A 15,207-nucleotide genomic window follows, 5' to 3' on the forward strand; every position below is an offset into this window, starting at 1 on the left:
TTAAACTGTTTCAGATTAGCGATTAAGTTTTTGTAAAAAAAAAAAAAAAAAAAATTCCAGTATATATTCTTTTTTTTGCATTGCAATTGGCTTCCTTCCATTATATTTTGGCTGGCTGGACGAAGTGCTGGATGAAGGTATTCCGCACCCCCAGGCAGAATGATTTTTTGACACCCTTTACTAAGGATATTATTTTTTTGCTTCATTGTTCTCCTGTTTTTGGTTCTCTGGGCAAGGTCCCTGCTTGCCCATACCTTAATCCAGCATTGCGGATGGTTGGTTGTTTAAGGGTTCTTTTTTTTTTTTTTTTTTGGCACATTGACCATAGTGCACCAGTCAAGTCATATGAGTTGAGTGTGTGGACCTTAGTCATTTCAATTTTCTTGTATATATCTTGGTACATTGTAATTAAAGATATTCATGTTATTGTTTATATAGTGTTCATAACACAAAGATTAATTGCCTCTATAAAATTGAAGATAAGATTGGTAATGTTATCTCCATCACTGAGGAGGTCTGCAAGAGCATCACACTTTGGCATTTGGGTTTTGATAGATAATTCACGTATACAATTCTGCAGCTGCCATTACCTGTTTCAATATCAGTGGTCAATGGTGTGAGATGTGATAGCATGCATATTTAAATGTGCCACTTTTTGGCATTTCATCCAGTTAGCTTTATTAAATTTCCAGACTGTTCTTAGTTCAGTTTGAGAAGGAGAGTTTATACAGAGTCCACATATCACTGGAAAGTGGTCATTATTATAAGGGTTAACAGTAAATGTCCAGTCTAAGAGTGAAAATAAATTTGGAGAGCATATTGATAAAGTCAACTGCAGAAGATAACCTACAGAAGTGATGTGCATGCATGCGTGCATACATGCCATCGTTTAACAATTTTAAATTATGCTTTACAAGAAATTTTTCAATTGTCCTCATGTCAAGAAGGAACTTCATATGGATGATATGTGCAGATACCAACCTCTTTCTAGTGCTCTGGATGATTCCAATCAGCTAAAATACAGAAATGGGTTGGTTGTTGTTTTTTGGGAGCATTAGCAACTAAGGCCATATTGCTCCGGGATATGCGGTGGTCATTCCCTGACCAGAAAGGGGTTGGTAACTGAGCAATGAGATCGTCAAAATGAGCAACACTGTATGACTGACTGGATGGCAAGGTACAAAGAAACTACTGTTATTGCTATTCTAACCACAATATGAGCTGCAGCTGCTTCTAAGGGTGTGCAGGAGTAGTTCTGAAGTTTACTATTACTGATACTCCTCCATGAGCTATATTAGTGGTCAAAGTACTGGGAGTGCTGTGGCTCAGAGGAGAGCTGAAGGGGTGATTCTCCTATGAATCATGGCATAACGAAACATGCAACTTGTGCAATGCCTGCGGATCTACCTGGAACAGGACATGGAGCCAAGGGGAAATGACTGTGTGTGTTCAGCACAAAGACTATGAGGAAATTAGGTATGAGCTCAGTGTTCTTGGACATTTGATAGATTGAAGAAGAGGGATACCCTTAAAGGAATTAAAATGAGGGCCCATAAAGCTCTCAGCTGACCAACTCAACTCAGAGCCCTCACTTGTGCATCAGGCAATAGAGTGGCAATCCCAAAAGCAAAATAAGCTGGTCCCACAGGAGATAGTCATTGTCAGTGACTATATTTGTCAAGAAAACAGGATGTGTGAAATAGGACCAGGGTGTCTGCCAGGAGCAAAAGTAGATGATGCTGTAGAGCAGATAAGCTTTTAAGAGCACAAAAGGTTATATTGTTGTACAACGTGAGAATGATATTAAGAATAGGAGATCTGAGGACTCACAACAAGTACAGCACAATGTTGGGAAAAAGTTGCAAAGAGACTGCTTTTACAGGGATGAGATATGCTTACATAGAAGAGGTGAAAGAATATTTGACAATGCTATAGAGGTAGCATTAAGTGGTCAGAAAACTGATAGCATGTTGGGGGGGATACACAGACTAATATATTAGCTGCAGCTTGCAGGCAGAAGTGAACCTGTACTGCTTTTATTGGAACATGCAGCAGCCTGGAAAGCAAAGTCTCGGGGATTTCAAGTCCTGCTGTGCTGCAGCATGGAACAGGTGCATATACTTGCCTCTATACTAATGCTAGGAGCATAGTAAATAAATTTGTTGAAGTACCAATAAAGTCATCAAATGCAGACATTGTGAGGATATCAAAGACATGGTGTCACCCAGACATAAGAGATGTAAAATTTGAATATGGGAAGTACAATGTGTACAGAGAGGACATGGGGGGGGGTAAGGTTATGCTCTTATTTAAGCACATTAAATCTAAAGCAGTGTATCCAGTTGACATGGATGGCAATATGCAACATTGAGTCAGTTTGGTGTGATATAAGCACTGGGAAAACAAAAATGAGAGTAGGTGTGTGTTATAGGCCTATTGGCTGTGATGAGAATAACAAATGGCTATACAGAGAAACAGAGTAGGCCAGTAAATCAGAATGTCTTATAATGGGGAATTTTAACTTTCCAGATATTGACTGAAACTTGTGGGTTGGTTGCTCAAACACTAGCAAGACTTTTGTGAATTTATTGGATGACTGTTTTCTATTGCTGCATTTTAGAGAAGCAATAAGAGGACACAATACTCTTGATCTGTGTATTGGTAGCAATTCTTCATGCATTAAGAATCTGCAGGTAAAAGACCCTCTGGGTGGCAGCAATCACAGTGTGCTGATGTGGAATTTACTTAAAGATATAAGTATTGTCACATGTAAAGGGAATGGTTTTTTCAAGGGTGACTACAGTGGTCTCAGAGAGTTTTTAAATTCTATTTAAAACCATCTGATGTTACCAACAGCAAATTCTAAATGAGAATCATCATTTGGGAATGTAACTGTAGAAGCTACTAGGCTTTTCATACCAATTAAGAAATACTGCTCGGCTTTAGTCCTAAATGGGTATCAGCTAAACTGATGAGACTGATGGCAGAGAAGAAAAAGGCTTGGAATGCATATAAATTATCAGGCAACACAGAAGCTTATAAACTAGTCTGTAATCAAGCCACAAAGGAGGTTAGGCAAGCTAAGGAAGATTATGAGAAGTCTCCAGCAAAGATTTCTTTACTTATATTAACAACAGAAGGAAGAGATTGAATCACATTGGTTCACTTGATATTGATGGTTTAATTGTTAATCTTGCTCAGGTTGCTGACAAACTGAATAGGCATTTTGTATCTACATTCATGCATGAGCAGATCTTTAGGAAGGGGAATGGCAAAAGTTCAAAATCTATTAGAGCTAAATGATTCTGTGATAGCTGAGAGGAAAGTGGAAGAGAAATTATTGAAGCTTATCATAAAAGTGCCTGCAGTGGATGGGATCCACTGCAGGCACTAATATAATAAGGAATTATAATAAGGAAGGCAGCAAAGGAGGTAAGTAATAATTATGAGAATATGAGCAGTGTATCCAACTGCCATTCATGTCAACTGGATACACTGCTTTAGATTTAATGTGCTTCTTAAATAAGAGCATAACATATTATGGGAGTATTTTTGGATTCAGGAGAGGTCTCTGTGGGCTGGATATGTCTAAATGTATCCCCAATTCACAAAAGCAGATCAAAAGGTGGTATGAGTGATTAGACCTGTTAGCTAAACTTCTGTTCCAGGGAAAATAATGGAGTCACTGGTTAAAGAAGTAATGCATGACCATCTAGATGGGAATACAATTATACTGCAGTCATAGCATGGACGTTTACATTTAACATTGGCAAATGCTGGGTAATGTATACAGGTAGCAGTAATTCCAGATTAATGTACCAACTGTGTACCAACTAGTGGAAAATGAAAAAGACCCAGGAGTAATTGTGCAGTCAGATATGAAGTTCTCTGATCAATGCAGACAGGCTTCTAGTACAGCTTATGAAGTTTTGCCAATGATATACATAAACTTTATTATTAGGAATAAGGAAGAAGTGATTATCCCACTGTATAAGGTAGTGATTAGGCCACATCTTAAGTGCTGCATACAGGCCTGGAGGCCTCATTTTAAGAAGGATGTAGATCTGTTGGAACAGGTGAAAAGAAGAGCAAAAAAGATTGGTGGAGGGAATGAGAGGGTGGTCTTACCAAGACAGGCCTCAGTTCTGCAAACTGAAGCATCTCCAGATGCTTCAGTTTGAAGATCTCAGTTTAGATTGAGTAAGCTCGCTCAATGCAGATGGACATTCTTCTTCAGACTACACACATGATAGGGCACAAATTCAAACTGAGGAAGGATGGTTGCATGACAGATATGTGGAGGTTTCCTTCAGCTAGCTGGTGATTGATCATTGGAACAAACTTCTGCTGTTGCTGGGGAAGTTTGAATAAATTCAAGGAAGACCTAAACAAATTACTGGAGGGGGTGGACAGGCAACACTTTTTTTTTTTTTTTTTTTTTTGCTGATGCTATATAAGCTTGCTTTCTTATATTATATGCTACTACTACTGATAATAAAAACTGGTCTGCCAGTGTCTATATCATCCTCTGCATGAATTTCAAGAACTGGAGCAGTGGAGCACATTCACAAGTTTTTTTAATTAGTATTTTTAGTATCATACTTATGGGTTTTTGCTTATTGCCTCTTAGAGTTTTTGTTTTGTTCTAATGGTGGCATACTTTAGTTTTTTGGACATATTATTAATGGAGTATTTAAAGGATGAGTTGCATGCTATTGGGTAGATGGTTCTTTTAATGAAGAGAGGAATGATCTTGCCCAGTCAGCTATTGAAATGTTTGGGGGAACCAAGCAATTGCCCCCCCAAATTAAAAATATTCTAAATTTATATAGAATGCTTTTTTATGTATTTTTGAAATTTCTTTTCTCTCTGCCATTGGATACATTCCATTATGGCATATGATTTCCTAGACAGTTTGGGCAGCACTGTTTCAATAGTGCAGCCTGTATGGACATCTTTCAAACCACAGCAGGTGGTTACATCTCTGTAGACTGCTTACAAGTGGCCAAATTTTTGGCACTTAAAGCACAGGACTGGGTTGGGAATGTAATGTCAAAATTTGAAACTTAAATTGTATTTTGAATATCCAGCCATATACTTCTGCATTTGTATCTAAATATAAGAATAATTGTTTGAGTAGGATGAAATATTCCACCTTTCTTGATAATTATTCTTTTAGCATGTTTTACGTTTTAATTGCTTAGTTACTGAATGATTTCTTCTCGGATACATTAAGTAGATCCCACTCTGCTATTACCCTTTTAGAAGAGTTCAAGGTGACATGTGGGGTAACCTTTGTAGGAATTCCAATTTTCCAAATTGTTGATATTTTTAACAATCTTTCTGACACACTAAAAAAAAGCAAAAGTTGTGGCTTCTGCAGGATAGGCTATGGTTCTCTTTTTTCAACATTCAAGGAATGGTTTACCAGCATGTTGTGCCACATCATACGACTGTCATGGGACCTTACTACAGAACTGTACTGCACACTTTGTGGGATCACATTTGCTGCAAATGACCATAGGTGGGTGGATGCTGCATCACAAGAATGCAAGACCTCACACTGCTCATACTGTCAGAGTACTAAACCAGCATTAAATGTGTTCCTCATCCCCACTATAGCCCTGACCTTGCACCCTGCAATTTTATCATTTTTTTTTTTATTTCCAAAGTTAAAGAAAGAGCTATGAGGAAAACATTTCCAGTTGTCAGAAGAAGTTGTAAAGACATTGGAAGCAATTCTCAAGCACATGTCAAAAACTGCTTCTGCCATGTTTTTGAAGAATTGCAAAAATTCTAGAGCAAGTACATTTCATCAAATGGGGAATGCTTTGAAAAGGACCATCAAAATATGGAGGATTAATAAAGGTATGTTGTGAAAAAAAAAGTTATGATCATTCTTTATTAAACAGCCCTTGTAAAATAAAAATGAATTCTGGGGTGTATTCTATGTCAAAAAATAAGAGAATAGAAAAGAAGATAAAACATATACCTGATTATGAATATTTACAAAGTCATGGCTGTTTGAATTTAAAAATAGAAAAAAACCTATGGAGGTCTGAATGTGACAAAATAAAATATGTACTTAAATGAGCATTATACTAGACTTATATCTGCTTATTCTGTTTTGTTTTTTTTTTAATGCATTATTATTAATGAAATAAAATGAATCCAAAAATGGAGTTTGACTTTTTTTTTTTGACACAACTTTTTATCTAACTAACACAGAGAGAGAGAGAGAGAGAGAGAGAGAGAGAGAGAGAGAGAGAGAGAGAGAGAGAGAGACTCAAAAATACACATCATAACTTCAGGAATGAGTTCCTCATATGTAGACAAAAATATTTTATATCAACATAGTTCCAGAAATGCTTGGTTTGAGAGTTTTGAAGGTCTGTCTGACACTTAACTGTTCACATCACCTTATAGTAATTGTTCAAAATGTCCACCTTCTGCCTGAATACAGACCTCAACATCGATGTCTCATGGACTCACAAAGATGATGCCAAATTCCTGGCATGTTTCGTATTGTTTCACAACCTGCCATATAATTCGATTGCGGAGAGTTTCCACATCAGCTACCAGAGTCGAATACACCAATGACTTGAAATGGCCCAACAAGAAGAAATCTAGTGGGTTTAAATCAGGTGAGCATGGAGGCCAGGCAGCTGGTCCACCTCTACCTATCCACCAACAAGGAAACCTTCGGTTCAGGTAATTGCAGGCTAGGTGGCTGAACTGTGCGGGAGCGCTATTGTGCATGAAGTGTGCTTGTGGGAGATAAGACATTCCAGTTAATAACTCGGGAACCAAGCATTTCTGGAACTATATTGATATAAAATATTTTTATTGGCTACATATGAGGAACTCATTCCTGAAGTTATGCCATGTATTTTTGAGACACCCTGTGTGTGTGTGTGTGTGTGTGTGTGTGTGTGTGTGTGTGTGTGTGTGTGTGTGTGTGTGTGTGTGTGTGTATTTTTTTTTTTTTTTAATGAAACCCCAAGCAGGAGAGGTATTAGAACCTATGGTTCTTAATACTATGTATGGGCTGAAGGTTGAGAAGATGAAAGAATATACTTGTTGATATTAGACTTGAATTTCTGTAGTTTGTAATTTTCAGGAAATACATATGAAGGGAAGTTGTTCCAGAAAACAGAAGTTGAATGAATAAATGAGGAAGAAGAAAAGTTGGTTCTGTGAGTTTCAAGCTGGACAGTAAAAGGATGTTGATTGGTTGTCGCAAGTGTTCGGGCTGCTTTGGAAGAGAATGGGAATTATAGAAGCCAATTCAGAAGAAAAGTGTCCATGGAAGTATCTATAGAAAAGGCATGCAGCTGAACAAGAATGTCTATGAGACACAGAGACTCTGACAAATATCATGGTTTTGGATGTTTTAATTTCTGCACTTAAAACTTGAATTTTTTATATTCAAATTTTGTATAAAGTTTAAACTCAACCAGTTTCATTAAACATGCGTTTTCATTTTGACTGTAAAGATTACGTGTGCTGTCACACACACAATCATAAATTTATGTTCCACCTATATAATACACAGTGTTCAAAGAAAGTGCATCACCCCTTAAAACTGTAATTGTTGTCCGAATAATGAAAGTATATCGCAATATTTTTTACAGGTTGAATCAGATAAGATTGACACATGTAGGTGATGACGTAATATTGCATTAGCTGTTATTTTCAGCTATATAAGCACGCTCTGCAAGAGTTGCAGTCATTCCTTGCTTACTTGTGTCAGGATGGCGAGTAACGTGCAGTTGACGCCATGAAGAAAGAGTGCTATTGTTGCTTTACTTGAGGAAGGATGTTATTCCCATCATATTACTCATAGAGTGTCTTGTAATCAGTCGACAGTGAGTAGATTTCTTTCCAAACTCAAGAATACTGGTTCTTCTGATAGGAAAAAAAGAACTGGATGCAAACAAGTCTCTACACCAAAACAGGACCGTATTTTGAAGCGCTCATGCCCCAAAAACCATAAAGTTTCTTCGTCTGAGCTGAAAAGAGAATGGTAAGAACATACAGGAGTGGTAGCAAGTGCAGTAACAGTCAGAAGATGCTTCTTCAAAAATGAACTTTTAGCCCGCCGTTCTAAGAAGAAGCCCCTCACACAAAAAAATGAAAAAGGCCCGATTAATTTGTTGTAAGGAGCATGTCAAATGGACCACTAAGCAGTGGAAATCAGTTATTTTCTCAAATGAGAAGAAATGCAACCTGCATGGCTCTGATGGGAGACAAATGATTCGCTGTAGACTTGGTGAAGAATACCATCCAGACTATATGAAGTCTACAGTGAAATTCCCCACCAGCCAAATGATATGGGGTGCATTTCGTATCGCGAGTAGGTCACCTGCAGTTTATAAAAGGTTCCGTAAATGCCAATGGATACCTGGCTATATTGGAAGGCAAATTGCTGCCAACTATTAGAGACCATTTCAACCTGCCAAGTAACTGCATCTTTCAGGACGACTCTGCTCCTTGTCATTGGGCGAAACGTGTGAGTAGGCACTTCTGTAGTTACTTTAACTTCATTTCTGCATTAGATGTTTGATAATGTGTTTACATTTGTTACAGGTGAAAAAATGGTTAGAAGAACGGTCCATTATAACTCTTAGCTGGCCAGGAAACAGCCCAGACCTGAATCCTATAAGAACTGTTGGCATAGTGTGGAATCTGCAGTTGCCAGAAAGCAACCAAAGACCCTTCTTGAACTTCGGGAAGCCATAATTCGTGTTTGGAACCATGAACTATCAGTTGATTATCTTCAGAAATTGATCTTGTAAATGCCTCGACAGTATACTGCTGTCATTGGGGCCAGAGGCCGTTCAACTAAAGATTAGTTTGCACCTGGTGAACTTTTCATTTTGTTTTCCATTTAAAATGATAAACAGAAGCAAATTGAGGGCTTTGATAACATTTCATCCATAATTGTCATGTTTACCAAAACATGTTGTATAAAGGTTGCAAATGCTCATTTTGGAATATTTTGAGAGCACCTGTAAAATATTATTTAACTTTGCCTTAACTATTAATAAATATCTTTTGTTTATATTTCTGTTTGTGATGCTAGTCATTAATGTAACATACCATTGCGAAAAAGGGTTAGAAATGTGAAATTCCTAGGTGATGCACTTTCTTTGAACACCGGTGTATAGAAAATTTACCTATTTTGTATTAATCAGTTCAATAACAGAATGCATTCAATTTTTTCATGATTAAAAGTTTTTCATAATTAATAAGAAAATTCCACTAACTTGTTTTAGCTTGTTAGCCTGCTCTTCCAATTTCTTTTCTAAAGCACTCCGTTTATTCAACCTCTCTTCCTCCAACTCCTTCTTCTTTTGGTCCTCTTTAAATTTATCCATAACTTTCTTAAGCTCTGTCTTTTGTCCCAGCACATTCTTGCCTCTGTATAAAAACCAAATTATACTGATTATCCTACACAAAATGCAAAAGATGGCTTTGAGTTTTAAAATAAGGGTAGTTTGAAATTAAAATCTACTAGAAAAGTAATCTGAGTGGCCTTTATTCAACCTGGCAAGTTGACAGGTCAAACAGCATACTGTCCATTCATCACTGACGTGCAAGAATTTGATGACAAAAAAGAAATAATCTATATAATGTATGGTTACTTAACTAAAGTTTAGTTTAAGTTTCCAAATTGAATAGTTTAAATAGCATTTGACTGTTTTTTCTTTACACATGACTAAGTAATTAATCTAATTACATTAAATTTAAAAAAAAATAAATACTATCATATAATACATGCTAATTTAATCAATGGTTAGTTTACCATTGGTTTGAATGATATTATAGCATTTTGTCTTGGCTATATTTCTTTACATACTGTATTCAATTCAGTTATTCACAATGTCACAATTACAGAAGGGAATAAACTGTATGCATATTATTACTCCGCTTTGCATTTCAATATTACAAAACAGCCAATGAAAAATAAGCACTTTGTGTTAGGTAGTGGCTTACATTGTTTTTTCAAATTTTCTTGTTAATCATTTTTTTTCTCTTATACCATGTTAAAAATAAGATTAAATCTCTGTAGAACATGTGCTGGTAATGGAAAATCAGCAATGTGCAAAAGGAGAGGAAAAAATAAATAAATAAAATAGAGCAGCCTTGATGTTCCAGCACTAGGAGTACTGTGTGGTTAACCCATGACCTGCCTTAAATAAAACAAACCACATCACATGGTGTCTGACAGATGCCTTTTCCTTATAAGAATTTCATTTTTAGCTTTTTTTTTTTTTAAATTGAAAAAGGCATTTTAATTTGGATTTATAAAATTTATCCCACTTTTTGTTGTTTGAAATTTATAACTCTATGCATTTTTTCCACTCATATATTATACTTCCCCAAGCACTTCATCCAGTAAACTCCCTTAAAACACACACACACACTGAGCAAAGAGAACCAAATGTAACTTGCCACTTGTGCAGGTATACTATTCATAATTTATATTCTAAGCACCCTGAAAGATCAGGAAGACCAATTACAATTGCTGACAAGTGGCATTTGATAACTCTGCTGATTCGGAAAACAAAGTGCATTCACTTATGTAGTATCTGTCAGACACCAAACAATTAACCTCTTGTAAATCTAGTAAATTTAAACAAAAACAGAAAATACTGCATAATTGGAGAATATTGGCGAGAATAGTACATGAAAGGATTTAGTTTTATTCCGGGAGGGAGGGAGTACTGTGGCACATACTATGCAAGCATCCTAAGGTTAAAAGGCCATCCACAAAGTGAGCAGGCAGAGAGGAAACTGCATCCACCCAACAAGTAACAGCAAATGTGGAAAAATTCTTCAACCTGTGTCATAAATGATTATGAAATAAAACATCAAAGCTATGTACAGAAAGAGTTGAATAGCTTAAAGCTATGTACAAAAAAGACAATGCCCTAAAATTAGCCATATCTACTTCATTTACAGCACTATCTCACACACATTGTGGATATATATCTCGTCACTGGATTGTTCAAGCATTCATAGTGCCTACTTATCCAACGAGGAGACCCCAATCAGGGTCAAACCATGATTTGAATATCCCTTGGAGGAATGCTTTTTATTTAGAGTACTGCAATAGCAAAGCCAATAGCATTGTGGAGAAGTCCTCCACAATGAGATTGATGCACTAAGTAGCAAACCTAGAGCTATGTATAGAAAAAGAGGCTATGTCCAAAATGTACATTTCTTACCATTCCCTTATCTTTGAAAAGTATATTCCAGTATAGCAAGCTTACAGCTCTTTCACATTGTCAAACCTAATTTAATAAATTGAACAATATTTTTCACCTAACACTCCTTTGTTAACTTAAAATATTTAAATAAATAAGTAAATTTTAAGCAACTATATATTCTATATCATTAATCATTAAATTATTTCAATTTTATAAGAAAATCAAAACACCATAAGACATTTTTTCTGTGGAACCATCAGTACCTCTTTCTCATCCATATGTTTCTCATGGTAGCAAGAAGATAAAATTTAATGTCAAAGTATAACTAACACTTTCAGTTATACTTTGACATTGTTGATTTTGGTCCTTTCTTCTCCCCAATTTTTCTACATGTGGTGAGCAGTTACACATGAAGAAAAGATAAAAAATAGCCAGTTGTGTTAAGGGCTACTTAACTGAATTGTTAATTTAGAATCTTTATTATAGTTAAGAACACAGTTAACTCAAGATTAGACAAAAAAAAAAAAAAATTACAACCTTCAGGATATGACACAGCATGTGATAAGGACAGTAGATACACCAACCTATTCCTGTAGATCACAAGTCTTTCATAACTGTTTTCTAGTACTTATTATTCTAATCATGTAGTTAACTGAATTCTTAATGCTAATAGAATTATTCTACCCACTGAAAAAGATAGCAAAGAAACTACTGCCCCAAGTTGCTCTCTATATTTAGAAAAAAAGATTAGAAATTAATAAATAGCCCTATAGTCATGTTTGTCCCCCCCATTTTAAATTGTGATCCAAAATAAAAATGCCAAAATACTTTAGTACCATGTGTGGATTTGAAGGCTGAGAACACAGAAGATACTTCATATTGTACTTGAATTTCTGTAGATAATGTTGAGAAAATACATATGAAAGACATTTTCAAAGAAAAACAGTAGAAGAGGATAAGTGACAATGAGGAAAAGTTAGGATAGTGAGTAGCTGAAAAAAAAAAAAAAAAAAAAAAACTGTAAATGAATTTTCTCAATTTGAAGCTTTACTATTTCATTGTTCTCTGGAAATGAAGAATTATTTAAAAAGATTATTATTTTCATTGTTATCAGCCACTTCTCTGTGGTACATCAAATCTTGGCCTACTTTTGTGACTGTCTTCAAGTGTGAAGATTATCCTGACAAGTGGAAAACAAGTAAAAGCCACTTGTTACCACTTGTCTGTACAAGTTAAAGAAATTTATATTCTGATTGCGCATAGATTAGTAGTGGTTATGATCTTATTCAACTTCTTTATTTTAAAATATTAATTATTGTAAAGCCAAAGTATGGTATACATGCTATATACTAGAAGATGATGGCATGGAAGAGAGATGCAAATTAACACCAGAAAAGGTTCAATGAAATTTCAGGTTGTGCGAGATCATTTTAGTAATAACAAAATGACTAGAAATTAAACCAGCAGGAATTGTGAACATTAAAATCGCCAACAAAGTTACTTGAACATCAGGAAAGTTAAATGGAGAAAGCTGAATTCCAAAGAAAGTCAAAATGTTTTGAGCAATTTGTAAAACAGAGGCAACAAATGAATTTGATATAATGGGAATAAAGAAATTGTAAGCAAAGAAGATCCAAAAAGGAAATTTCAGATTGCAAAGTCACTGACAAAGGAATATCTGAATGAGTGTACAAATGCATACTGCCTTTAAAATGGAAGCCATCATAGTGCAAATAAGATAAATAGTCGTTAAAAATTTTGGGGGATTTAATTCTTTTTGCAACTAAATTTTCTCCATTAGTTTGGTTATTATGATGCATATAAAGTAAAAATTTGTAGGGAACATTATGAATTTATGAAATTTTTATATTATTATTCTTCATATTATTAGTAGTAGTAGTGGCATATTATGCAAGAAAGCAGGCTTATAAAGCAGTGGCAAAAAAAAAAAAAAAACTCGCATCACCTGTGCATCCCCCTCCAATAATTTATCTAGTTCTTTGAATTTATTCAAAACTACCCAGTTCCACAACAATAGATGGAAATTTGTTCCAACAATCAACCACCTGCTGGCTGAAGGCAAACCTCTGCATACCTGCCATGAAACCATCCTTCCTCAATTTGAATTTATGCCCCCCTTATATGTATAGTCTGAGCCAGAGTAAGAATGCTATCAGCATTCAGCTTACTCAATCCATTAAAAGCCTTAAACACCTCAATCAGATCACCTTGCAGGTGCCTAGTCTCCAGATGCTGCAATTTCCAGAACTGAAGCCTGGTTGGTAAGACCATCCTTTCATTACCTTCACCAATCTCATTGCTGTTCTCTGTGCCCATTCCAGCAGATTTATGTCCTTCCTAAAATGAGGCCTCCAGACCTGTATACAGTACTCGAGATATGGCCTAACCATTGCATTATACTGTACAATGGGATAATCAACTTATCCCTGCTAGCATAAGTTCCTATAAATATAGACCCATGGTTCTCAATTAGGGGTACTCCATTTTGGATGCAACACCTGAGGTACCAAGGGTCATCACATCCAAAATGGTAGATTTTTATGTGCTTACTTTTTAGTGAAATATTTATCAGCTAATTGCAAAATTTTACTGATTTTACCATGTATTTATTTCTGATGCCCTATTGTTTTGAGAAAAACAAATCAAAGACAAACTGTCCAACCTATCATAGTGCCAAAGTGGTCGTTATTTCTCCATAAATCACTTGTCACTTCGTGTATATGTTTGTCTAGTTTAGCCCTTAGCAGTTTTTGCTATCCTAAGTGTAACTTCTTTAGAGAAAAGAAAATCTTGAGAAAGAGGAGAGTGTAATCATGACCATCCGTCAAGTCTGTCTACAAGGAAATCAACTCCAGTTAAGAACCAAAAAAAATAAATAAATAAAATAAAACAATTAAGACAATATCAAAACGAATATTTGAAATAGGTTATTATTGTGGTGAGCAGAATTGTTATTAATAGCCATGTGATGCAAGGAAGCCTGCTGGTGCAGCATAAGGCTTATGCTGCACCAGCCAAAAAAAAAAAATTTCTGAATTACCCTGTGTGTGTGTGTGTGTGAGTGAGAGAGAGAGAGAGAGAGAGAGAGAGAGAGAGAGAGAGAGAGAGAGAGACAGAGAGAGATGATATCCAGCTCAGAACCCTGGGTGTACCAAGCCCATACTCACCAGATGTGAGCCCCTGGGGTTATGTGAAGAGAAACTCAGCAATAACTGTACAAAACCTTCACTGTTGACGAGACATTTTGAAAGAAATCAATAAGACTTGAACAGAAAATTCATTGCTTATTTTGACGAGAAAAAGTATTACATAAAACAGAATTTGTTGGTGAAATCTGTTTGTGAGTTTAAAAAATAATTATTAGAAGCCTCACTGAAAGTGAGTAGTGCATTGCCTTTCAAGAGGCCCACAATATTGGTGAAATTTTGATAATGCCATGCACTACTCACCTGTGCTAGACAATAATCAGACCCAATGAATCAGCAAAAATAAAACAGGTGCCACTCTCTAATGACTGTAAAAAGAAGAATTTTATTTTTGCTCATCTGATCTCAAATTCATTCGTAGATTTAAGCTGTCACCTTATTTTACTTTGCAACTGTTAGTATTTATTTGATACCTGTATAATGGTGAGCATAAAGACATTCTTATCTGTGACAATTTAAAAACCACTACAACAGGAGTTGATATTTTTTAAAAAATTGACAGCTTTTTCGTGCTCATGAACTCAACTAGATGTATACTGATGGTGCAAGGCTATGCAGGGTCCCATTTCAGGTGTTATTATTATTATTAATAGCCATATGGTGCAAGGAAGCCTGGAGCTTATGCTGCACCAGCAGAAAAAAAAAAATCTGAATTACCCAGAGAGAGAGAGAGAGAGAGAGAGAGAGTCAGAAGGGAATCAAGAAGGAGAAGAATGATGACATGAGAGTCAAGGCAGTAGCACGCTCTTCCTGTTCAAGTAGTC

At 35.8% G+C, this 15,207-nt stretch overlaps 1 protein-coding gene across 3 annotated transcripts in view; it reads right to left on the minus strand.

Annotated features, from left to right (window-relative positions):
* LOC150086912 (protein FAM107B-like) overlaps nucleotides 1-15,207 on the minus strand; it is a 222,140-nt gene that overhangs the window by 12,031 nt on the left and 194,902 nt on the right. For all 3 annotated transcript variants that reach the window (XM_090372807.1, XM_090372806.1, XM_090372808.1), the window contains one exon: nucleotides 9,270-9,423. In XM_090372807.1, coding sequence (XP_090228933.1) covers nucleotides 9,270-9,423 — 154 coding nt within the window. The remainder of the gene's footprint in view (nucleotides 1-9,269; nucleotides 9,424-15,207) is intronic.

The sequence above is a fragment of the Mastigoproctus giganteus genome, chromosome 4 (genome assembly GCF_048544385.1).
Source record: "Mastigoproctus giganteus isolate SK-2022 chromosome 4, ASM4854438v1, whole genome shotgun sequence".
NCBI classification, from domain to species: Eukaryota; Metazoa; Arthropoda; class Arachnida; order Uropygi; family Thelyphonidae; genus Mastigoproctus; species Mastigoproctus giganteus.